At 43.9% G+C, this 26,117-nt stretch overlaps 1 protein-coding gene across 1 annotated transcript; it reads left to right on the top strand.

The window, feature by feature from the left end:
• The first annotated feature begins 4,108 nt into the window (after positions 1 to 4,108).
• Positions 4,109 to 23,052, top strand: LOC138283050 (killer cell lectin-like receptor subfamily F member 1). The gene is made up of 6 exons (XM_069221191.1): positions 4,109 to 4,219; positions 6,072 to 6,164; positions 8,580 to 8,723; positions 14,596 to 14,747; positions 15,419 to 15,531; positions 22,826 to 23,052. Exons 1-6 carry the CDS (start codon positions 4,156 to 4,158, stop codon positions 22,953 to 22,955), a joined length of 696 nt encoding a protein of 231 aa, XP_069077292.1. The 5' UTR covers positions 4,109 to 4,155; the 3' UTR covers positions 22,956 to 23,052.
• The last annotated feature ends 3,065 nt before the right edge of the window (positions 23,053 to 26,117 follow it).

Genomic DNA, 26,117 nt, shown 5'->3' with positions numbered 1-26,117 from the left:
GCACTCTTGCTACATTTGTTCACAGACTTTAGATGTGGACAGCACGGGTACCTGTGACAGTCCTACTATATTAAAAGAGACCGCAAGCTCCCAACACAAAAGACTTAAGTGTGACAAAAACACTGGCAATGTCAAGCATTTTGACTTTTTTAAGAGAAAATACATTAACACGTTCACTAACACAACACAGACACCCAAAGAATAGGTACAGGGCAGCAGGAGCGCAAAAAGTACACACCCACAAGCACACACAGACACTGGCACACACACACACACACACCCACAAGCACACTCAGACACATGCACACACACACACAAACACACACACACCCACACACCCACAAGCACACACAGACACAGGCACATGCACGCACACACACACACCCACACACCCACAAGCACATGCACACACACACACACACACCCACAAGCACACACAGACACAGGCACATGCACAGGCGCTTGTAAGGTAACACTTCAAGCTTCCTTTACAAACCACAAAACGTACCACAAAGGCAGCAGCAGTGAAGCAGACACTGACAGATGGGGGGAGATGAGGAGAGAAGAGGGTGAGATGGAGAGACAAAAAATGTACAACAGAGAGGGAGGAGTGTGAGGCAAAGAGAGGAAAATGTAAAACAGAGAGGAGAGGGTGAGACGAAGAGAGGAAAATGTAAAATAGAGAGAGAGGATTGTGAGGCAAAGAGAAGAAAATGTAAAACAGAGAGGGGAGGGTGAGACGAAGAGAGGAAAATGTAAAACAGAGATAGAGGAGTGTGAGGCAAAGAGAAGAAAATGTAAAGCAGAGAGGGGAGGGTGAGACGAAGAGAGGATAATGTAAAACAGAGAGAGGAGGGTGAGGCAAAGAAAGGACAATGTATAACTGAGGGAAAGGAGAGTGAGTTGAGGAGAGGAAAATGTAAAACAGAGAGAGAAGGGTGAGGCAAAGAGAGGGAAATGTAAAACAGAAGGAGAGGAGGATGAGACAAAGGGAGGAAAATGTATAAGTGAGATAGGGAGGAGGGAGGAGGGTGAGGTGACAAGAGGAAAATGTAAAACAGAGAGAGAAGGGTGAGGCGAGTATAGGAAAATGTAAAACAGAGAGAGAAGGGTGAGGCAAAGAGAGGAAAATGTAAAACAGAGGGAGAGGAGGGTGAGACGAAGGGAGGAAAATGTAAAATAGAGAGAGAGGATTGTGAGGCAAAGAGAAGAAAATGTAAAACAGAGAGGGGAGGGTGAGACGAAGAGAGGAAAATGTAAAATAGAGAGAGAGGATTGTGAGGCAAAGAGAAGAAAATGTAAAACAGAGAGGGGAGGGTGAGACGAAGAGAGGAAAATGTAAAACAGAGATAGAGGAGTGTGAGGCAAAGAGAAGAAAATGTAAAGCAGAGAGGGGAGGGTGAGACGAAGAGAGGAAAATGTAAAGCAGAGAGAGAAGGGTGAGACGAAGAGAGGAAAATGTAAAACACAGAGAGGAGGGTGAGGCAAAGAAAGGACAATGTATAACTGAGGGAGAGGAGAGTGAGTTGAGGAGAGGAAAATGTAAAACAGAGAGAGAAGGGTGAGGCAAAGAGAGGGAAATGTAAAACAGAAGGAGAGGAGGATGAGACAAAGGGAGGAAAATGTATAAGTGAGATAGGGAGGAGGGTGAGGTGACAAGAGGAAAATGTAAAACAGAGAGAGAAGGGTGAGGCGAGTATAGGAAAATGTAAAACAGAGAGAGAAGGGTGAGGCAAAGAGAGGAAAATGTAAAACAGAGGGAGAGGAGGGTGAGACGAAGGGAGGAAACTGTATAAGTGAAATAGGGAGGAGGGTGAGGTGACAAGAGGAAAATGTAAAACAGAGAGAGAAGGGTGAGGCGAGGATAGGAAAATGTAAAACAGAGAGGGGAGGGTGAGACAAAGAGAGGAAAATGTAAAACAGAGAGAGAAGGGTGAGGCAAAGAGAGGAAGATGTAAAACAGAGGGAGAGGAGGGTGAGACGGAGGGAGGAAAATGTATAAGTGAGATAGGGAGGAGGGTGAGGTGAAAAGAGGAAAATGTAAAACAGAGAGAGAAGGGTGAGGCGAGGAGAGGAATATGTAAAACAGAGAGGGGAGGTTGAGACGAAGAGAGGAAAATGTAAAACAGAGAGAGAAGGGTGAGGCAAAGAGAGGAAAATGTAAAACAGGGGGAGAGGAGGGGGAGACGAAGGGAGGAAAATGTGAAACAGAGAGAGAAGGGTGAGGCAAGGAGAGGAAAATGTAAAACAGAGAGAGAAGGGTGAGGCAAAGAAAGGACAATGTATAACTGAGGGAGAGGAGAGTGAGTTGAGGAGAGGAACATGTAAAACAGAGAGAGAAGGGTGAGGCAAAGAGAGGGAAATGTAAAACAGAGAGAGAAGGGTGAGGCGAGTATAGGAAAATGTAAAACAGAGAGAGAAGGGTGAGGCAAAGAGAGGAAAATGTAAAACAGAGGGAGAGGAGGGTGAGACGAAGGGAGGAAAATGTCAAACAGAGAGAGAAGGGTGAGGCAAAGAGAGGAAAATGTAAAACAGAGGGAGAGGAGGGTGAGACGAAGGGAGGAAAATGTATAAGTGAAATCGGGAGGAGGGTGAGGTGACAAGAGGAAAATGTAGAACAGAGAGAGAAGGGTGAGGCGAGGATAGGAAAATGTAAAACAGAGAGGGGAGGGTGAGACAAAGAGAGGAAAATGTAAAACAGAGAGAGAAGGGTGAGGCAAAGAGAGGAAAATGTAAAACAGAGGGAGAGGAGGGTGAGACGGAGGGAGGAAAATGTGAAACAGAGAGAGAAGGGTGAGACGAAGGGAGGAAAATGTAAAACAGAGGGAGAGGAGGGTGAGACGAAGGGAGGAAACTGTATAAGTGAGATAGGGAGGCTGGTGAGGTGACGAGAGGAAAATGTAAAACAGAGAGAGAAGGGTGAGGCGAGGAGAGGAAAAGGTAAAACAGAGAGGGGAGGGTGAGACGAAGAGAGGAAAATGTAAAACAGAGGGAGAGGAGGGTGAGACGAAGGGAGGAAAATGTATAAGTGAGAGAGGGAGGACGGTGAGGTAACGAGAGGAAAATGTAAAACAGAGAGAGAAGGGTGAGGCAAGGAGAGGAAAATGTAAAACAGAGAGAGAAGGGTGAGGCGAGGAGAGGAAAATGTAAAACAGAGGGAGAGGAGGGTGAGACGAAGGGAGGAAAATGTAAAAGTGAGATAGGGAGGAGGGTGAGGTGACAAGAGGAAAATGTAAAACATTGAGTGGGTTAGGCGAGGAGAGGAAAATGTAAAACAGAGTGAGAGGACGGTGAGAAAGAGAGAGAGGGAAATGTATAAGAGAGAGAAAGAGGAGGATGAGGCGGAGGGAGGAAAATATAAAACAAAGAGAGAGAAGGGTGAGATGGAGAGAGGAAAATGTAAAACTTGAGAGACAAGAGACTGAGATGGAGAAAGGAAAATGTAAAACAGAGAGGGGAGGGTGAGGCAGAGAGAGACAGGTTCGTTTTAGGAAGGGGAATGTAAAACAGAGAGAGAGGACAGTGAAGTTGAGAGTAAGAGACAAAGCAGAGAGAGGGGAAATGGAGAAGGCTGGGGCAAAGAAAGAGAGCAAAGTGAGAAGAGAGAGGAGGGACAGTGAGGTGGAGAGAAGGAGGAGGGTGTAGAAATACAGAAGAGGGAGAGGTAGAGACTGCGGGCAGATGCCCACAGGGAACATTTCACCACTGAGCTGCTGATTATAGAGTTTGCATGCCATGAAATAAGTTGCTTGTGTTTCTGAGCGTCAGATGCCCAGGGAGGACATTGTACCACTGAGCTGCTGATTATAGAGTCAATCAATGAATGAATCAATCAGGGATTTGTAAAGCGCACTACTCACCCGTGAGGGTCTCAAGGCGCCAATAGAGTCTGAATGCCATGAACCAAGCTCCTTATGTTTCTGAGTGTCAGATGCCCTGAGAGGATATTTCAAATCTGAGCCGCTCCCCACCTCCTGCCTATGGTCACTGAGAGAACATAAAAGCAGTAGATGTCTGTGGCCACCTAGGGTCAGGCGTGTGTGGCTTCCTCTTCCTGTGCACTCGCAGCGCTCTGCAAACACTCAACACTGCAAAAGCAGCACAAGTGCCTTGTCCGAGAGGCTCCTCAGCTGTGGATTCAACCAGGATTTACTGATGGAAGACAAGGATAGATACACAGCGCTGCACTTGAAGCGACGGAGGAAACCTAGGAAGAAAGGTGAGCATCCCACATATATTCAAGGAGCCCAGGGAAACCTAGGAAGAAAGGTGAGCATCCCAGAGAGATCCAGGGAGCCCTGGAAAAGTAAGGGTCCTGGATTAATTAAAGGGCTGTTTGTTAGCATGTGGCTCCAAGAGGGAATTCAGGGACATAGTTATCAGCACTTTGCGCCAGTCTAAAGTCACCTAATTTGACAGCTCAAATTGTTTATTTGTTGTCTGGTGGAAAGTTTACTCAAAGCCAAGGGGCATCTCATGGTTACAGGGGCATTCCCAAGCTTACACCTATGGTTTTTAATGCAAACCCCAATCTACTAACATGTATTGATAGTGCTTTGCACCAAAAAATTACACCTCCTCGAGGCAGGCGCTAACTTAGAGAAATGTTTTACGTCTCCAAATTTTTCAAACTTTCCACCTGTGCTTAAATGGAGCTGGTAGCTTGGAAGAGTAGACACGCAATATCTTAGTACCCAGGGCTACTACTCTGAGCCACATACAAGTTCTTAAAGTTTAAGAGTTCGACAGTTTGGCGCTTGGCTGTGTTCAATCTCAGTATAACAGGGGGCCTTGTCTAGCGTTCATCGAGTGGACATATGTATCCAGGGTTCAAGAGTAGTAGTTGTGAGATACTAGCAGAGTATTAAATACTGTAGTATGTAAATAAAGTCACCCATATGGGACCATGATTAGAGCCACCAGGAGCACAACATCCTGCGTCACTGCACATGGGGTGAAATCCCACACCTGACGCTTTACAAACCCAACTGCTCACCTTTTAGCAGGTGATTGTGAAAGAGGCATTCAGGCATTTACAAATGTGACACTGTGGGCAGAGAGTACTGACATTCCTAATTTATAGAGTCAATTACATCTCTGTGTAATGTCCAATGCCTTGGACTCTACAGTGTTTCTTGGTTAAACACTGGCTCAGTATTAATGACATGCACTGAGTATGATTCCGCTGATGGACTACTTCCAAGGGACCTGTAGTGTGAAGCGAGGTAAACCCAAAGCTGGAGGTAGGTTTGGAACACAGCAGGTATGAGCTGAATAAATGTGGCTCACCTTTTAATAAAAAATGTTTTACTTATGTCATTTGTTTCTGTTTAATGCAGCACTGTATGTGTGTTACACATGTTCTATTCTCAGAGGTAGAAAGGACAGTGTAAATAAAAGGCCACTGCTATTCTTCAAGGAAGATACTATCAATAAATGTTGACTAACATTGTGAATAAAATCTATTGAATTTGAAATCAGTCTATGTATGTTATGTATGTGGAAATATTAAAATAGTGAGATAATATTACTGAATGTTATTCATAATCTGTCTCTAATCATATAAAATGATCATTAAAAGCATAAATCGCTACGTAATGTTGCATTTGGTGCTATATAATGAGGTCAGCCCTGACACAGTTAATCCTCCATTGCTGTATAATTCCAGAGGCCCGGGTCATGACCCCTGTTTCAGACATGACTAATTAACCATTGAGACCACTGAGGTCTACTTTCTACCACTGGTGCACCCAGGACTGACTAAAGTCTATTACCACCCAAGTGGTCTGTTATGTGGCTTTATAGCCCTCTGCCCAGGGCTGTACCAGTTGTTAAAGGCCCTGAACCTGAGTTATAAAAAGTGAAGCCTTTTGGGGTTAGATACAACTTGGCCTTCATTGCTCTCAAGACATTTCATTGGTGAGAGATGCATATTTAGGGCTTACATTGACACTGTACAATACTGCACTGTAGATATTTTTACTCGGGATCCACAAAGTGATCCTCAGCAAGTTTCAAATGTGAGAAAAATGTATATTTTCGTTCATCCAATGACTTCTGTGCCTCTGCAGATCCTTCTCCCACGGATTGGAAATCTGTGGCCGTGGCTCTTGGGGGCGTGGCCGTATTTCAGCTGGGGATTGTCATAAGTCTCACAAGTGTCAGTAAGTATCTTCAACCTTGAGTATACTGACTGATAAAATAACTTTTCTGTCTCTTTCAAGTTAATAAACTCAGAGAAAAAGGAATATGCAGAGCTCAGATTCTTAATTCCCTAATGTTGGAGTTTGTGGTACTACCCCCCCCCCCCCCATTCAGAGGTGGATGGTAACCAGTCAAGTGATGCTGTGTCTGCCCTGTCCACCCTCCTCTTGCATCTCCCAACCTTATGTAAAGGACGGGCTCAGGGGTTCCCCATCAGTGAAGGCTCTTTGGGATCTGTTGTAAGGATAGCCTTCTTGGGGTCCATCATCTAGGGGATGTGGTAACAGAAGGGACGCCCCACTGGTTCTGGAAGTCTAGGCATCTCCAGCTTCCTGACTGCAAGACTCTGAATGCTGATCTTAGATGAACATGGCAGGTCCTTTAGATACAGGGCAGGTCACCTCCTGCATCCTTCATCACCAGCAGAGTCTGGTCTCAATCCTGGGATATAGTCACTGCAAACACTTCAGCCTCTAGAAGCCCCAGGGCACTGAATGTGCTGTGGGCATCAGTTTGTATCCAGCCTTGGGCTCATAATCAACTGCCCATCCTGAGTCAAAGTGAAACCCTTGCTTTTTCTTCTCTGTACAGCAAAGCTCCATTGGAACTCTCCTCCATACACTGTTTTCATGACAGGACAAAGCACAGGATGTGTGGCGGGACAGGCGCAGGTGGGACTGAGTTGTGCAACCTTGGCTATCATGTTTCTAAATGTACTTATGCAGCTGTTCTGTCCAGTTGCAGACTGGCGCAGGCCCACTGAGCATCAGACATGCGTTTCTCTCGGGTGAATATTCAAGCTTAAATGTGCACTTTTCTTTACAAAGGATTCTAAAGCAAAGAGGGAATGTAAACCCCCTTGAGCACCCTAACATATGGGTACCCCACATCATATGAGCTCAGCAGTGTAACCCACAATGTGTGTACAGCCAGGGTGCATGGAGGGCACTATTCATGACACATACACAGATTTACCTCACAGTGTCCCCATTGGGGTTCATGCAAGCATGCGTAATCCACTTTCATCATCCGTGAGTACTGGTATTGCGGGTCACCGGGGTAATAACTGCTCATGTAACATGCATTAGCAACGCCAAGAGGTCTGGCTTGCACTTTGATTTACAAGGTAGACCCATTGGCTATGCCAATGCTTGTTATCAGTGCACTGAATGCAGGAATGTAACAAGCCAATGGCTGTGCTGAATCCAGCTGTGGTCTGGGAGCAGGATGACGGGAACACCGGGTAAGATAAAAGATGGATATCGGCCTGAATGTCTTGTGAGACCGAGAGTTCTGGACAGTCATCCTGCAGTGAGACTGTGAAGCCGAAGCCTGGAACAGAATGAAAAGCAACCAAGGTTCATGTTCAAAAACAGCATGAGCCCTGTGGCAGGATGAGCGAGAGCATCGATGAATGATGAAATCTAGATTGCAGCCAGACCTCTCTCAAGATCGAAACTTCAGATCCCCATCTTGGAGGCCGCGCTGATGCAAAAGATATTAGGCAGCCATCTTAGGATCAGGCTCGCCTTAGAGATGAGGCTAAACAATAGAAAAATCCATACTGCAATAACAAAACTATATGTACAGCATGCATGGATGCCACTTCCGAGTGCTGTGACTCACTTATTTTTGTCTCTTCTGTCTCTCTCGGTATCTCTCCTCTGTGCCTTTTTCTCTGTCCCTATACTTGGTGCTTTTGATATTCAGCTCCAATCCATCAATCCTCCTCTTTTTGTAACAACCCACCTTCCCCCTTGTTCTCTGAACCCAGAAATAAGCAGATAATTAGAAGGTATAACAGGTTTGTGGGGTGTGAGAGCATCACCTCTTGTTCCCTCTTGTGAAGTTCAGAGAGGTCTCAGTCGACAATAAGGAACCCCAAGCAGTCATCCTGATTCACACTGATGTCTGTTGTATCAGTGAGTGTGGTGAGCAATCTAAATGGGACTGATGCTGGAGTTTTTAAGCCTCAGTACCTTTCCTCCATTGTATTATACTCCTTAACCAATTATTGTGCACATAGTTGAAGGTTCCTTTTTAAATGTAAATGAAGTCCCTCTTTAATCAATAAGAATGTTCAATAAATCATGAAAATAAAAATGCATTTCAAGTTACTATGAATCAATACATAAGAAAGAAACGTCCTAAGCCATATTTTTTGTGTTTTATGAGTAAAGGGAACAATGCACAGAATAATTATTGTTTGATTCTGCAAGTGCCATGGCAGTAGTTTGTGAGTGGGAGTCATTCTGTATTATTTCCCACCCACTCCTTGCTCATCACCTGTTTATATCTAATTGTTAGCAATTGAAATAACATTGGTTATCTCATACCAACCCACCTACAGGTATTTTATTCACTCTGTTATTCAGTGTTCAAAGGTTACTTCTGGACTCCACTGAGCTCTTCAGCCACTTGCCTCAGTCCACAGACTTTCCTGAATTCTGGTTTTGTCTTTGAGGATATCCAGCTGACGTCAGAGGAGTTAAAGGACCACGTGTGTGAAGATTCCAAAGGTAGAGACACTCACTCAATTCAAATAATGGATTAATTTGGTAGAGTCCCAGTAACGAGGATAAGTAACAAGGCAACACAATTTACAATAACATTAACATCATATAAAACGAAATCACACATTTAAAAAGCGATGTGAGTTTATTGATGTAGCTTGTTTAGCGAAATACTTTGTGAATCACAAACATTCTTGTTAAGTAACAACATCTCAAGTTATGAAAAGCTGAGAAGATGAGTAGAACTTGCTGTAAATCTTGAGTTCCAAGCTTGCAAACACCATAAAAAGGTAATTCAAAGAGTAAAAATAAATCTATGTAATTCATGTTTATAAATTTCAGTTGACAGATGTTTTGAAGAAATTCGTTGTGCTCAGTTAATGTACATTAAGTAAGTAAAAGTTTCTTTGCAGAGCTAATAAAATCATTGCATGCAGCTGGTAAAAATTTAATATCTATACAATGGTAACTGACAGCTCTCAAACAAGATGCGTGAGACCGACGGTAATGATAGTGCTTATAATAATAAGAAATGATGCTCAACTTAAAGCACGTAAAACCTCATGGGTACGTTTCTAGTTAAAATGCCACTTTGCGGACAGATGAACTTCCTGCATGTGAGACTGTAAATGGCCTTATGTCGCCGTAATACCTTTGTTTGCAGATGTACAGTATATGTGCAGAGCCCTTAAAGTGCGTACTTATTTTTAATCTAAAGTGTGTGTGTGGAGCTCGTTAAAATACATCCTAATCACCTCCAGTCTGTATCCTGAGGCTGGTGGCTTTAAAGTGCATACTAAATGTAATTATAAAGTGTATGTCTAGAACTCTTAAAGTGCATACTAAATGTAATTATAAAGTGCGTGTCTGGAACTCTTAAAGCGCATACTAAATGTAATTATAAAGTGCGTGTCTGGAACTCTTAAAGCGCATACTAAATGTAATTATAAAGTGCGTGTCTGGAACTCTTAAAGCGCATACTAAATGTAATTATAAAGTGCGTGTCTGGAACTCTTAAAGCGCATACTAAATGTAATTATAAAGTGCGTGTCTGGAACTCTTAAAGTGCATACTAAATGTAATTATAAAGTGCGTGTCTGGAACTCTTAAAGTGCATACTAAATGTAATTATAAAGTGCGTGTCTGGAACTCTTAGAGTGCACACTAAATGTAATTATAAAGTGCATGTCTGGAACTCTTAAAGCGCATACTAAATGTAATAATAAAGTGGTGTCTGGAACTCTTAAAGCGTATACTAAATGTAATTATAAAGTGCGTGTCTGGAACTATTAAAGTGCATACTAAATCTAATTATAAAGTACGTGTCTGGAACTCTTAAAGCGCATACTAAATGTAATTATAAAGTGTATGTCTGGAACTCTTAAAGTGCATACTAAATGTAATTATAAAATGCGTGTCTGGGATTCTTAGGCCCATATTTATATTTTTTTAGCACCGCATTGGCGTCATTTTGTGAAGCAAAAGCGGCACACACTTACAAAATACAGTTATATTTTGTAAGTTTGCGTCGCTTTTATGTAAAAAAAATGACGCAATTGAGGTGCTATAAAACTATAAATATGGGCCTTAATGTGCATACTAAATTTAATTATAAAGTGCATTAGCAGAACTCTTAAAGTGCATACGAAATTTTATTATAAAGTACATGTGCAGAAATCTTGAAGTGCATACTAAATTTAATTGTAAAGTGCATATGTGGAACTCTTAAAGAGCATACTAAATTTAATTATAAAATGCATGTGCGGAACTCTTAAAGTGCATACTAAATCTAATTATAAAGTGTGTGTCTGGAAATCTTAAAGTGCACACTAGTCATATCTGTTCTTATTCCTGGTGCCATTCAGCTTCTTCAGTGCCAGTTTTTAAAATGTTGTTCCCTGGCAAGTTAGCGGGTTGAAGGCTCCACTCACCCAGTGACTCACAGCTTTCCCGCAGGAGCGAATAAGAAGTTTCAAGAACATTGGCTTTAGTTGCTTTTTCCTTTGGTCCATGACTTCTGGACATGAGCAGAAGATGTGTAATACTGACTCTTGCTTGTAGCCACATAGGCTGCAGCCTGGGTTGGATGGCCGACACTTCCAGGATGGTGTGAGATCTTTAGTGTCTATGTGATCGAATCGCTATAAGATAAACTGGTGTTTTAAGGCCGGAGAGACGTGAGCTAGCAGGTGCTCCTGGGGCTCCAGGCGTGCCCTCTCTTTGCAAGATGGTTCTTATCATGTGGATGGGACAGGTATTTGGTTGCAGAATTAGTTACTCTGCTGAAGGCTGCTCCTTCAATGTTGATGGCCCATGCGTCTCAAATGCCTAATTCCTCTATTGCCTGTTCTAAATATTCTCTCCAAGTTGTTTTTGTTTGTTCTTCAACTGTTCCTCCATTTCCATCCATCATAGATTATTTAGGGAGCCCTTCTAAGAGGCACACAGTGTCCAGCATATTTAACAAAGGTGCTCATTCTTTGTAATTTTTGATTTTTTAACCAGATCTGAAACAAAGTTGGGCTGGAGATGATGATTTTAGTAAGGAGAAGACTGATTTATAGGCTCTTGTTTGTGGCATATTGAGCATTTCCGTTTCCCCACCATGCATAATCCCCATACCAAATGCCATTGGAATGAATCAGTTGCCATCACAGTTAGTAGGTGACCGAATGAGGGGCAACTGAGTTTCTTGTTCTGCTGTTTAATAGCAAAGACTAATGAACGTGCTTTTGCATATGAAGGCAGAATGATGGTGTTTAAAGGACAACTGGTGCCCCAAATTGATGGCCAAGTACTTATACATGACCTCTACCACAACCTTTTGTCCCTGATGAACCAAGTGAGTGACTTATACTTGGTATCAACCAGACGGGCCACTTTGGTTTTCTTTAGGTTCAGCTCAAAGTCTTGCTGGTCCAGTTGGGATTTTACTACATTGATAGAAGATTGTAAGCCAATTGGTGTTTGGCTCAGGAGGACAATATCATCGGCGTATTGTAGGCATACTATCTTCTCTGTTGCCAGGTTGAGGAGATGGCTTTTCTCTTCTGGTCATTGCTGTTGCGAGTTGGTGTTCGTTATGGGCTGCATTTTGCGTGATGGGCATGGTTGATCATTGTACTCTGGATTTCTTCGGGACTGGATTGGTTTCTGTGTGTTACAGGTTCTAGGTCTGCGTTTTTGATTTCCCTGCTTTCATTTGTTGGCTGGCAGGGCATACTAGTGGTGTAACCAAACTTGAGGGAGCTCGTCCTGCAAGTACAAGGAGGGCCACCCTGACCCAGACAGGAGCTCTCAGGCTAGGGGCCCATGCATGGTGTACTGTGCTGAGGGGGCTCCCGGGAGCTCAGGGCTCCCTGCACCGCCGGGTCTACATGGCTATTCTTATACTAGTGTGGCATACATGCCACAGATGTGATTGTACATTAGTCAATACCTGAAGTAAAACTATTGTTAACTGTCAGTTTTGTAATGAAAACTGAATATGATTTTTTTGTAATATGCTAGGCAAGATAAGCCCAGGCTTCAAGCAAAACTTTGTAAAAGCGAATTCTAAATTTTTAAGAAATGTGTACACGTTCAACTCATGCAACAAAACGCTACTCTTACTGAGTGCTCTTGGTGAGTGTTGGGCCACTGTACTTGTTCTATGGCCCCCATTTTAAGATAGCAGCACAATCTTGGGTTAAAGCACTACGAGGCTGAGTTCTAGATGAATTATGTGGCGTGAAATGCTTTATTAGATACCTAGTAGAGATTTGAAGATTTTGCCTTTCACTCTAATAGGAAAATTCTGCATAGAAAATCAATGCATTCCAGACCTAAGAGTAGCTCGGAGGGGATCTTGACATCATACATTTTAGGACATGTCCCAGATGATTTTTGCCTAATTATTTACAAACTGCTCCTATTGCTAACGATTAGGAGGGCCTTCTTAGTCACTGAATAGTAAATATGGAGATTGAAATTCAATTTGTGGGTAAAAAAACAAACTTTCTCTAATTTGTTAGGGGGCACATACCAACTGAAGGCAGAAGAAGGAAATTTCAAACTGGAAGAGAATTCAAATAGAAACTACAAGAAATGGGCCTCAGGTGTTTGACACTCTCTGATCTCTACTGCTCATTTTAGGAATGTTACATATTTTTAGTGTATTGTTGTGAAAAGTACTACCTCTAAACTATATAAAAGATAAATTCCAATGTCATAAAATGAAAAGAAAAGCTATCTGAGGTTACTGTAGTCATTGAAAGGCAAGCTTTTTGACACCACTATTCAAGGCATGTTAAAATCTTGATAAAGTTCCTAGTTCTTGGCAAAAGAGCATAACTATCCCTATTAACAAGAAGTGACTAAAGAATAGGGGTGGGTGGTGAACTTCGTGTATTGGAGCACAGTAGAGTTTTTATCTCGCTGATGCTTGTCAACGGTGAGTTGGCGAGTGCGAGCAAGAAAAATCTTACTCAAGACCACCTCCTGCAAGGTTTCTCAAAGCGGGCAGTCACAGATGTTTGCGATTGCTCGCGTTGAGAAACGTTCTGTTTGCGTTGAGGTAGCTGCCACTCGAGTAGAAAATCAACTTGAGTGGCAATAAAGAAGCAGCACCCTCTTGAGCCATTCAGACTGATTTGTCAGCGTAGGACAAACACGTGGACCTAAAAATGAGATCGAACAGCTGCTAGATACTAATAAGGGATACCTGGACCTGGTACAGAGTGTAAGTACCCCTTGGTACCACTACAAACCAGGCCAGCCTCCTACAATCAAAAATTCCATTCTGATGGCAGAGTGTTGCCCACTCCGCACTCCGCTTGGAGCATGGAGTTCCAGCAAAACTCTACCAACTTACACATGGTGGAGTTTTCTCTTGCATGTGGCTCACAAACATTAAGTTGGCGTGCAAGTATTTACATTCTCTAGCACTGGGCACTAGAACTCTTCCCGGCCAGATTTCTCAATGAGGGTGGTTTCAACAGTTTGTGTTGCGAAAGCTTCAGTTCAAGTAGAAAATCTACTCAAGTGGCAGAAAGAAGCAGTGCCCTCTGGCGTGCCGTGTTGTGTTGTTCAAGCTGATTTTACAGCACAGAAGAAAATGCTGGTGCTGAATATCAGCACAAACAGTTTGACATGCCCGATTCCACTTGCTTGCAGTACTCCATGGAATCTAGCTGAGTTTTTGTATTCTGCCCATGCCTAGTAGACAAGTTCTTGGGCCGAACTGGACAATTTAAACTTTGAAAGAGACTTTACATTATTTTTACACAGCATAAAACTTGCAGGTCAGTTCTAAATCCTGTGATTCAAGATGGATGTTAAAAACATTTTTTCAGCCATAGTCCAACCAATCACATTGCCTTAAACTTTGAAAATGTGATAGCCAGGATTGGCTCACAAGTTTATATGGCTGAGATATAGAAAACTTTTAGTACCCATCAGGAATCTTTTTTAAATGCAAATATTTCAAAATCTACCGAATAGATTTACAGCAAATCAAAAAAAGCTCACTATTTGAGTAAAGTTCTCCCTTCGTGTCATGTTTGGTGTGAATCTGTTAAGTGGTGTGATGTTTGCTCTATTTATTAACATAATTTCTTTTGGGATTGGAAATTGGAAGTGATAAACTTTTGACCTCTCCACTTATGTTTTTTCCTATCGATAGATATTGAAAAACATGGCATGCCGACACTTAGTTGACTGATTGCCAATTTGAATCCAAATCAATCAACAAAGTCGAAGGTTTTAGGCAAATAAAAAAATGCCTTTGCCAAGAAAACTCTACCTCAAACATAACTACTATATGTAAATTTATCATCTTGTTTTTCAAAGCAAATCCCTCCAACTTCAGTTCATTAAACCCTTCTTTTCCTCCTCTCAGGCTGCCTGTGTGAGATCTGCCCCTACAGCTGGATTCTTTTAGGAGGCAGGTGCTATTTCTTCTCTGAGGAATTCAAATCCTGGAATTCGAGTCAGGAATACTGTGCCTCCCGATTCTCAGACCTCATAACCATTGATGACCAGAATGAAATGGTAGAGTATGGGGTCTATGGTGGGTTCTTCTGGCTTCCTATAGCTCATTGAGCCGAGGCATTCTATAAGATCCGGAAGACTGTTCCATTTGGGGCTGTAGACCTTGTGTTGTAAGATGATAGCTGGTAATCGTCATCAACAATGGACACACTGAGAGAGAAATATGTGCCTAACATAGCAGTGTGATGTCAACGGGATATGTTAAAAATTTAAGTTTTGTGATGGTAGAGCATTAGTGATCTGTTGTATCAGTCTCACTTTAATGTCAGATCCCTAATGAGATTTTTGTTTAGCAACTTCAAACCTATCTCCAACATCACTGTCTGCACGATTATAAACATGTAAAAAGCAAGCAAAGCAGGTCCAGGGGACAAATACAGGGAGAGGGAGGTGGAACCTTTAGGAACATATCAAAAGCTCAAACAATACTGAGTAGATTCTGTGCACATGTAATTGAGATGAGAATGAGACTGGTAGTAGGACTCTTATAGGTGTGTACTTAAATAAAATAAGACTTATAATCGTGGTCTCATAAACACCTATGCAAGCAAGTCTATGCACAATGCAACTATAAATATATAGTGGAGCAACACATGTTTACATTACAGATGCACAAAAGAAGGAAAACAGGGGACACTGAAGAGTTACCTCTAATGCTTCTTTACATCTAGGATTTAGTTGAGATGGTGGCGAAGAACTCATTGTACACGTGGATCGGCTTAAGGTACAGTGACATCACAATGGATTGGAGGTGGATGAATGGATCCAGACTGCAGACTGGGAGGTAGGGTTGTGGCTGTATCTCTTCCATTCACTTACCCTAGGCTGTGCTAGTGAAGACTCTCTTGACTCCAGTTTCTTATTGAATAACAACAGCCATGAGGGGGTCTGATCTTTCTGGGTAAACAACTACATAAGAGCGATAAAAGAGGGTTCAGCTCTGGCATTGCTGGAGAGACCTTGCACATGTACATACACAGTGGAAGACCACATAAAGAGACCAGGATGACATGCACTCTACACATTCACTCTATAAGAAAGCATCAACTCCTTGAAGGGATGACTGATATTCAAAAAACAATCAATCCAAAAAAAATTGTAGAGCGCTACTCACCCATGAGGGTCTCAAGGTGCTGGGGGAGGGGAAACGGGGGGGGCAGGGAGGGTCACTGATCGAACAACCATGTCTTGAGGTTCTTTCTGAAGACCAGTAGGTCTTTAGTTTTGCGAAGGTCGGTTTGGAGGGAGTTCCAGGTTTTGGGGGCTAGGTAGGAGAAAGACCTGCCTCCTGTGGTGGTGCGTTGGATGCGGGGGCTGTGGCTAGGACTAGGTCGGCTGATCGGAGGTTGCGTGTGGAAGTTAACTCTTTCATTGAGGTAGGTTGGGCCAGTGTTGTGGAGGGATTTATGTGCGTGGATCAGGATCTTGAATGTGATTCTCTTGTCTATGGGAGCCAGTGAAGGGATTTGAGGTGTGGTGAGATTCGTTTGTGGTGGGGGAGGCCAAGGACGAGGCGTGAGTTTGTGTTTGAGTTTGAGTGTGGTGCCGGCGTAGAGGGCGTTACTGTAGTCCAGTCTGCTGCTGATGAGTGCGTGGGTGACTGTCTTTCTGGTTTCTGGGGGAATCCATTTAAAGGATTTTTTTGGAGTGCGGAGTGTGTGGAATCAGGAGGAGGTTAGAGCATTGATTTGCTGTGTCATGGAGAGGGAGGGGTCTAGGATGATGCCGAGGTTGCGTGCGTGGTTTGCGGGGGTGGGTGCGGGGCCTAGGGCAGTGGGCCACCAGGAGTCATTCCATGTGGTTTTGTTGGGGCCGAAGATGATGATCTCGGTTTTGTTTGAGTTGAGCTTGAGGTGGTTAGTGGTCATCCAGTTGGCGGTGTCGAGGAGAGTGGCGTGTAGGTTGGTTTTGGCGGTGGTGGGGTTGCGGGTGAGGGAGAGGATGAGTTGGGTGTCATCTGCATAGGAGAGGATAGTGATTCCGTGTGCTCAGAGGATGTGGCTATGGGGATCATGTAGATGTTGAAGAGTGTGGGGCTGAGGGAGGACCCTAGGGGGACTCCGCAGGTGATCTTGGTAGTGTTGGAGTCGGAGGGCATTGAACCTGCAGTAAACAATTAGATAAATCAGAGAGAGGTAGTGGCATAACTGCCAGAGCTGCAGACCTTGGAGCTGGGAAGGCAGGTTTGAGTCTCGGTGTAAGATGAACATCTTGTAATTCTGATCAAATCACGACCGGGACTCATTACATGTGTGGTGGTCCTAAGACAGTCAGATCACTTCACTCCAAGTGATCAGACAGCCCACTTACAAACCTAGTGGGTGAACCCACCAGGAGACCGCTGTCCCCCACCAAGAACATGGTTCCTGACCGCATGACGGCAGTTGGAGTTGTACGCAGCCAGGACGGTGCTGAACTCAGTGCCACCTGGCTGATTACAACTCCCCTTACTGCCAGCCTTTCAATGGTGGTCTGACCACCATGGAAAGGCTGGAGGCAAGGGTGTGTTGGTGGCCAAAGGTGGGGCATGCCATAAATGGCATGGGCAGTGCAGGGGCCCCCCCTGCCCAGCACCATCGGAATATGCAGATAGTGTGCATTCTGAGGGTGCTGCTCACCCCCCTCTGTGCTACGGGATAGGACTCAGCTCCCATTTGGCAGTCCAAATGAGGGACCGACAGTGTTATAAACGGGGCTTTGAACTACACATGCTTTCCAAAATTACTGTGTCCTTGTGTAACATAACATGCTCATATAAAGCGCTCCAATACCCTTGGGTCGAGTTTGCTATATATAAAACAGCAAAAAAAAAAATTTATGGCAGCTGTCGGAAAATGCTGTGTAGTCGCTGCTATCAATAAGTTTGATTGCAAGCTGTAGTAACATCAGAACACCTGCATCTGCTTCCCACAGCCCCCCATCTGCTTTATGTTACATGTCAACAACCCATCTAATCACTTTATAGCTCTGGAAGGGATACAGAGCTTGAGGCAGGACTGGTGGGGGCAAATCTTATAGGACAGCAAACATCAACAATTGGTTTGTTTTCCACTGAGGGCATCCAGTTGACAGCCTAGACAACTATAGGAAGCTAGAAGATAGTACACTTAGGGGCATATTTATACTTGTTTTGCACCAAATTTGCGGCATTCTTTTTACTCAAATTTGATGCAAAACTAACTCCATATTTATACTTTGGCACTAGACCCGTCTGGCGCCGAATGTATGGAGTTAAAGTCATTTTTTGGACGTGGAAACCTACTTTGCGTTAATGAGATGCAGAGTAGGCGTTCCTATGCAAAAAATGACTATGGCTTTAGCGCAATATTTATCCCCCTGTGCTAAAATCAGGCACAGGATGGAGGAGGGGTAAAACAATTTTCTAATTCCTGGTTCAGGGCAGACATTAGGGGACCTGTGGGCCTATTTTCATGATGGAACACCATGGAATAAGCCCACAAGTGCCCTCCCCAGGCCCCATGGACACCCCAGTCCACACCAGAGGGACAGTGGAGGATGGGGGACCCTATCCCAGGTAAGTATAGGTAAGTATTATTTTTTTTAAGTGCCATTGGGGGCCCTGTAATGGCCCTCCTACATGGCACTGGGTGCAATGGCCATGCCAGGGGACCCTGGTCTCCTGTGCTGGCCACTGGGGTGGTGGGCATGACTATTGTCTTCTAAGACAAGAGTCATGTGGCATGGTTGGTCTTGCTTCAGAAAATGACTCCAGGCAGGTTAGAATCATTTAATTTTACTCTAACCTGCCTAGCGTCATTTTTTATTGCAAACCCCCCTTTCTTCTATAGCGCCAGCCCCACCCGACTAACATGATGTTTTTTTACGCTAGCCTACCCTTTGCACTGGCTTGCACCATTCCATAAATATGGTGCCCCCCGGCTGGTGCACAGAAATGGTGCAAGCCGGTGCTAAACTTTTTGGTGCAAAACTGCATTAGTGCAATTTTCACCAAAAAATATAAATCGTGGCCTTAGCTACATAAACCCAAGGAAAGGAACTCTTTTTTGAAGTACAAAACCCATCATCCATGAAACTTTGAGGGTCAATTTACCTTATAAAAATATATATTATTTATTTGAGAATTGGATAAGGTGCTTTGAAGTTATCAGAACACTGTACAGCAGACAGGTGACAACCCCATTTAAAGGATGGTGGTTACATGACACATAGGTTTAAAGACAGTATTAAACTTTACAAATGGTGGGTTACAAAGTACATGAGTTTACATGAAGTTGAACAGTTATGGAAGGCAAGCCAATTACTTGCCCAGATGAGCTCTGTGATTGTGGCTCTACCTATCTTATGTAAAACTAAGTAAGACAAGAGAGTTATATGAACTTCCAGTGGAAGAATCAGAGGAGAAACTGCAAATGCATCCCCCATTTGCTGTGTCTGCAGAGACAGAACTTTCAATAAAGACATTTCTTGAAATATAGCTCTCCAAGAGATTGTTCAGGCAGTCAGCCAAATGTACACACACATATGGTGTCCCTTTGGCGCAATTGTTATTGCTCAATTGATTCAGAAGAAAAATACCCGGATTTTACAGGACAGGAGCTGGACTAGATGTAACACTGGAATGCTCCTTCATTACCACCATACATGTTAAAATGTACTCTACAACCAGGCCAGCTTTTGACATGTGTAATGCATAGTAAATGGCACAGAATAATGTAAAGCATAAATTGCATAAACATGTGCTTTCATAAAATAATTAGACTGTAGTCCAATATATATATATATTTTTGGAGAAAATGAAAAAGATACATTTGATGTGGGCAGGTTTAGAGTGTTGCTAGGGTTCTAGATGTGCTCCAACAAGATCAACTCTCACCCGAGCCTTAGGAACTGATCACAGTTCCTATATCTGTTTTACACAATTTATGCAAACCTCTAAGCTTGTGAGTGATTGGTTTTGACCTATACTGGGCGCCTCCTGGTGTTGAGCCACAGCCATACTTCTCTGACGAGCTCTGAGAGTGAAACACATTTGTCAAGATTACTTCACTGTCAAAGTCTGAGATCTAAATACATGTGTCAAGAGTTTCTTTCATTCATTACAGATTGGCTTGGATGGAATTTTATCAATCCAGAGCTGTAATACTGTACCTGGAGTGGTAAAAGCGTTTGTAATTTTTAAACTTGCCATGGATAGCTATGCTTAAAGACTTTACTGTAAAAATGTTAAAAAGCTTTGTGCCTTTCTAGTTTGGCAGGCATGGCACTGTGTTAATCCAATGCTTAAACACTCTGCTATAAAAATAGACATTTGCGGTGAGCAGTTTTAGAGTGTGAATGGTGTTGTGGAGTGCTCCACATGAAGGAGCTGCTCTCCGCCTATGGGAACTACCCAGAGTTGGTTGCTTCCTGTTTTGCTTAATTTGTGCGGCACACTAAGCCTGAAAGGGTATTGTCTTTATACATAGATATTGACTGAAAATACCAAACGTTTAAGTAACATTATTGTAGTTAGGATAATTTCAGTAACAACAACAACATTTTGGACCGAATAAAAACAACACAGAAATTTAGCAGTTATAGTTACCTGAGCTAACTATAACTTGCACCCCCACCAGGCACTGCTTGTGACCTCACATTACATCATATGACCTCTCAAATGACATCATCACTGTGTCACAGTCAGGGGATGGGGATCTTGGCACTGGTGGTGTTGAGATTGAAAGGGATGATGTTACTTTTAGGGGGTGAGAAGCTTGGTTATGATGTTGGTGTGGATGGAAATTTGAACAATGGTATCACTGTGAGGTCATGGGAAGGTCAGTACAGGTACACGGAAACCTCCACCCTGGCTTCAGTGTGCTTAGCTGGGAAGAGTGGGCTAGTGATATTATGAGACAAAAAAGTTGGCACTGGAGTCAATGTACAGGGAAGAGATGGGAGGCAGGTGATTCAAGCATTAGAAGTTAAAGCATGCAGCAAAGGACCTGTGAGGAAACACACAGTTGTGCACTGTTAAAAGCCTGAAAGTGACAGCACTGTGAAGAAGATTCACAGATCTCTTAGAAGCAAGGAATGGATACTGACAGAAACATGAAATTACGGAGCTCTCAAGTGTCCCTGCTTGATTAGCTCATCAAGCCCAGGGTTTTGTTTGTATTCTGGGACTTTAAGTTCTGATTTTATTATGGTATAAAGAAGACTACAAGTCCCATAATGCAAAGACCAACCCGGAACTGGATAAGGCCTTCATGACCCTGGTGTTGAAAGCTATTGGTGGCAGAGGGATGGAAAGGGAAGAGTAAGTGGGGGTGGAGTGGAGGAATGTAGGATAGTCAGTACAGGTGAGAGTGGTGACAAACAATACAACAGAACCATAGAGAGAATACTCAGAAGACTGGAAGGAGCATGGAAGGTTAAAAGTAGTGATATACATAGGAGGTGAAAGGTGAGGAGTATGGAAATATCAGTCAAGGAAGAAGAGACACATAGACACTGATAAGAGTAGAATAAGGGCCTAGAGTTTGGGGGAGAGCTTGACGAGCAGGCGAGTAAGAGGAAAGTAGAAGAGTGATGAAGATAGGTAAGAGAGGGGCTGGGTAATTCCAGTGCATGTGAACATCAGTGGAGAGTAGAGGGGATAAGGGTGAGTTGTGGGATAATTAAAGGCGAATAGTGGAGAAACACAAAGGAAACAAGCAGACAGGACTATGGATATATACAAGGAAAGACAACGATAAACTGGAAAAATGGGAAGAGTATGGGAAAGTGAATAGGAGAGAGGAGGGAATGTGAAAAAGGCAAGGGGAGAAACAGGAAGTAAAGTAGGAGGAGATACGGTGGGAAAAAGAAACACCAATGGAGAATGGAGATGGGAAGTGAAGTGGAGAAATAGGAGTAGAGGGAAAAGAGTGAACGGTGGATGCCAGCAATTGTGATGGAGGTAAAACAAGAGAAGAAGGGGTTGAAGGAGGTCAAGAAGATCGCAGGGATGGGAAGATGAAGACTTACATACAAGTATGGACCTCAATAGCATTAGTGCAACAAGTGCAGTGGCACTGGAGGTGGAGGAGCCCTTTGCCTCTGAATTATGGTTGTTTTTTACTACCCATCCAAGGCAGCAGGGGAGTCAGTTTCAGTACTTACATTAGAGACTGAGGCTCCCTTCCTTTTGCCTGCACACTCCAGTGCAATGACATTTAAATGCAAAAGAACTAAATATGGATGCCACATTTCGCAAACTGAAGCAGTCACTCTGCTCTTGATGCTCAATAAAGAGTGTATTTATAGGGTTGATTCAGAGAGAAAGTAAACAGGTCAATGTCTAGCTGATGGGCTGCCACTAGAATTAAGGAAAGGAGTGTAACCCCCCACCCGGCCTGAATTCAAAACTTTGGTAGCACATATTCTATGTCCCACAGGAGGTGAGACCGTAGAGTATTTTTGGCACTTTGGAATAAAATCCTCAGTGGAAACGGTCCTTTCACTTGGAAGTGTTTTTGTCTCATATGGCTGGATGCTTAGTCCATCTTACAATGACATACAAGGGTTGATCCCTCTTACATTGATATACAAGTGCTGATACCTCTTACATTGATATACAAGTGCTGATATCTCTTACATCAACACACAAAAGTTGATCCCTCTTACATTGATATACAAGTGATGATCCCTCTTACATTGACACTCAAGGGTTGACCCCTCTTACACTGACATACAAGGGTGGATCCCTCTTACATTGACACTCAAGGGTTGACCCCTCTTACACTGACATACAAGGGTGGATCCCTCTTACATTGACATACAAGGGTGGATCCCTCTTACATTGAAATACAAGGGTGGATCCCTCTTACATTGACATACAAGGGTGGTCCCTTCTAGCTCATTGATTTTAGAATTGCCGTGCTCCATGGATTAGCTTCATACATGGGGTTGTGCACAGAATCCACAGCCTAGTCACACGCGTCACACCAGAGAAACATGTTGATGGTTCCTACAGTCCAGTTGCACCACATCTGCATTGTTCCATCGGTTTCTGTACTTTACATACTTAATATCTCTAGTTTGATACTACTCTTAAATATTATATTTTTTACTAGCCTTACATTGAAAGACAATGGACGTGGAGGCAGATGTGGAGCCTTCAGAAGCAAAGAGATCCAACCCGATGACTGCATCACCAAGACCAGGTGGATCTGTGAAAAGAAGGTGATCCAGACCTCATCCTGAGAAGTGGACGCTGATAGATTAGTGCTTTCCAAACAGCTTGAGAAATAAAAATGCAATCCATTTTTAATATCAACATTTATGATTTTACAATCTATTAAAGCTGACCAATATATATTTTTCAGACATTTCTTTTTGTATCTCAGAAGGATTGTCCAAGTGTCGGCGACAACGCGTATTCGATTGGTTGTACTGTGCAAATCCCTTGTCCATACATATATGTGTTTAATGAGAGATCATGACACATACATTAGATGAGCTGGTAACGTCCTGAATTCTACTGAGAATATATTTTCAACAAGCATCTGTTAGCCTGGCATACAAACATGCATTTATATACCAAACTACCCTTTCAAGCTGGAGTGGTAAGAAAGGTAGTTGGAAGTGATGAGTCATTGCTCTAGAACATGAGTTGAAATAAGCATTTTGCATCTAAAGAATTCTTTGTGTGGTCCTTTCCATAATCACAAATCCTCATGGCACAAGACGCTGATTGTCAAATTAACCAAAGAGACATTTTAACTCAGTCAGTCACCGAGATCAATCACAGTCCGTGTAGAGATCAGATGAAAGGTTGCAAATAGCCTTTGTGGCTATAGGTTGGCTGGGATCAGGTAGAGGCACCCATAGTGTGAATGTGTAGGAGGCTGGACTGGCTTGTAGTGAGTACCAAGGGGTACTTGCACCTTGCACCAGGCCCAGTTATCCCTTATTAGTGTATAGGGTGTCTAGCAGCTTAGGCTGATAGATAATGGTAGCTTAGCAGAGCAGCTTAGGCTGAGCTAGGAGACGTGTGAAGCTACTACAGTACCACTTAGTGTCATATGCACAATATCATAAGAAAACACAATACACAGTTATACTAAAAATAAAGGTACTTTATTTTTATGACAATATGCCAAAGTATCTTAGAGTGTACCCTCAGTGAGAGGATAGGAAATATACACAAGATATATATACACAATAGCAAAAATATGCAGTATAGTCTTAGAAAACAGTGCAAACAATGTATAGTTACAATAGGATGCAATGGGGAAACATAGGGATAGGGGCAACACAAACCATATAGTCCAAAAGTGGAATGCGAACCACGAATGGACCCCAAACCTATGTGACCTTGTAGAGGGTCGCTGGGACTATTAGAAAATAGTGAGAGTTAGAAAAATAACCCTCCCCAAGACCCTGAAAAGTGAGTGCAAAGTGCACTAAAGTTCCCCTAAGGACAAAATAGTCGTGTTAGAGGAATAATGCAGGAAAGACACAAACCAGCAATGCAACAACTGTGGATTTCCAATCTAGGGTACCTGTGGAACAAGGGGACCAAGTCCAAAAGTCACAAGCAAGTTGGAGATGGGCAGATGCCCAGGAAAGGCCAGCTGCGGGTGCAAAGAAGCTTCGACTGGACAGAAGAAGCTGAGGTTTCTGCAGGAACGAAAAGGGCTAGAGACTTCCCCTTTGGTGGACGGATCCCTCTCGCCTTGGAGAGTCGTGCAGAAGTGTTTTCCCACCAAAAGGACGCCAACAAGCCTTGCTAGGCGCAAATCGTGCGTTTGGCGTTTTTGGACGCTGCTGGGGCCCAGGAGGTCGCAAATTGGACCTGAAGAGAGAGGGGACGTCGAGCAAGACAAAGAGCCCTCACTGAAGCAGGTAGCACCCGGAAAAGTGCCAGAAACAGGCACTACGAGGATGCGTGAAACGGTGCTCGCCGAAGTTGCACAAAGGAGTCCCACGTCGCCGGAGACCAACTTAGAAAGTCGTGCAATGCAGGTTAGAGTGCCGTGGACCCAGGCTTGGCTGTGCACAAAGGATTTCTGCCGGAAGTGCACAGGGGCCGGAGTAGCTGCAAAGTCGCGGTTCCCAGCAATGCAGCCCAGCGAGGTGAGGCAAGGACTTACCTCCACCAAACTTGGGCTGAAGAGTCACTGGACTGTGGGGGTCACTTGGACAGAGTCGCTGGATTCGAGGGACCTCGCTCGTCGTGCTGAGAGGAGACCCAAGGGACCGGTAATGCAGCTTTTTGGTGCCTGCGGTTGCAGGGGGAAGATTCCGTCGACCCACTGGAGATTTCTTCGGAGCTTCTGGTGCAGAGAGGAGGCAGGCTACCCCCACAGCATGCACAAGCAGGAAAACAGTCGAGAAGGCGGCAGGATCAGCGTTACAGAGTTGCAGTAGTCGTCTTTGCTACTATGTTGCAGGTTTGCAGGCTTCCAGCGCGGTCAGCAGTCGATTCCTTATCAGAAGGTGAAGAGGGAGATGCAGAGGAACTCGGCTGAGCTCATGCATTCGTTATCTAAAGTTTCCCCAGAGACAGAGACCCTAAATAGCCAGAAAAGAGGGTTTGGCTACCTAGGAGAGAGGATAGGCTACTAACACCTGAAGGAGCCTATCAGCAGGAGTCTCTGACGTCACCTGGTGGCACTGGCCACTCAGAGCAGTCCAGTGTGCCAGCAGCACCTCTGTTTCCAAGATGGCAGAGGTCTGGAGCACACTGGAGGAGCTCTGGACACCTCCCAGGGGAGGTGCAGGTCAGGGGAGTGGTCACTCCCCTTTCCTTTGTCCAGTTTCGCGCCAGAGCAGGGGCTAAGGGGTCCCTGAACCGGTGTAGACTGGCTTATGCAGAATTGGGCACATCTGTGCCCAACAAAGCATTTCCAGAGGCTGGGGGAGGCTACTCCTCCCCTGCCTTCACACCATTTTCCAAAGGGAGAGGGTGTCACACCCTCTCTCAGAGGAAGTTCTTTGTTCTGCCATCCTGGGCCAGGCCTGGCTGGACCCCAGGAGGGCAGCTGCCTGTCTGAGGGGTTGGCAGCAGCTGCAGTGAAACCCCAGGAAGGGCAGTTTGGCAGTACCAGGGTCTGTGCTACAGACCACTGGGATCATGGGATTGTGCCAACTATGCCAGGATGGCATAGAGGGGGCAATTCCATGATCATAGACATGTTACATGGCCATATTCGGAGTTACCATGGTGAAGCTACATATAGGTAGTGACCTATATGTAGTGCACGTGTGTAATGGTGTCCCCGCACTCACAAAGTTCAGTGAATTGGCTCTGAACAATGTGGGGGCACCTTGGCTAGTGCCAGGGTGCCCTCACACTAAGTAACTTTGCACCTAACCTTTACCAGGTAAAGGTTAGACATATAGGTGACTTATAAGTTACTT

The sequence above is a fragment of the Pleurodeles waltl genome, chromosome 2_2, assembly GCF_031143425.1.
Source record: "Pleurodeles waltl isolate 20211129_DDA chromosome 2_2, aPleWal1.hap1.20221129, whole genome shotgun sequence".
NCBI lineage: Eukaryota > Metazoa > Chordata > Amphibia > Caudata > Salamandridae > Pleurodeles > Pleurodeles waltl.
The sequence above is the reverse complement of the archived record's forward strand: the minus strand, read 5'-3'. Positions and strand labels throughout refer to the sequence as shown.

What these genes read in the sequence shown, in the direction of transcription:
- LOC138283050 (XM_069221191.1), top strand. Translation starts at nt 4,156, where the DNA reads ATGGAAGACAAGGATAGATACACAGCGCTGCACTTGAAGCGACGGAGG. An exon ending in TTGATGACCAGAATGAAATG is followed by an intron (nt 14,748 to 15,418) that starts GTAGAGTATGGG and finishes CTTTACATCTAG; the next exon opens with GATTTAGTTGAGATGGTGGC. An exon ending in TCCAGACTGCAGACTGGGAG is followed by an intron (nt 15,532 to 22,825) that starts GTAGGGTTGTGG and finishes ATTTTTTACTAG; the next exon opens with CCTTACATTGAAAGACAATG.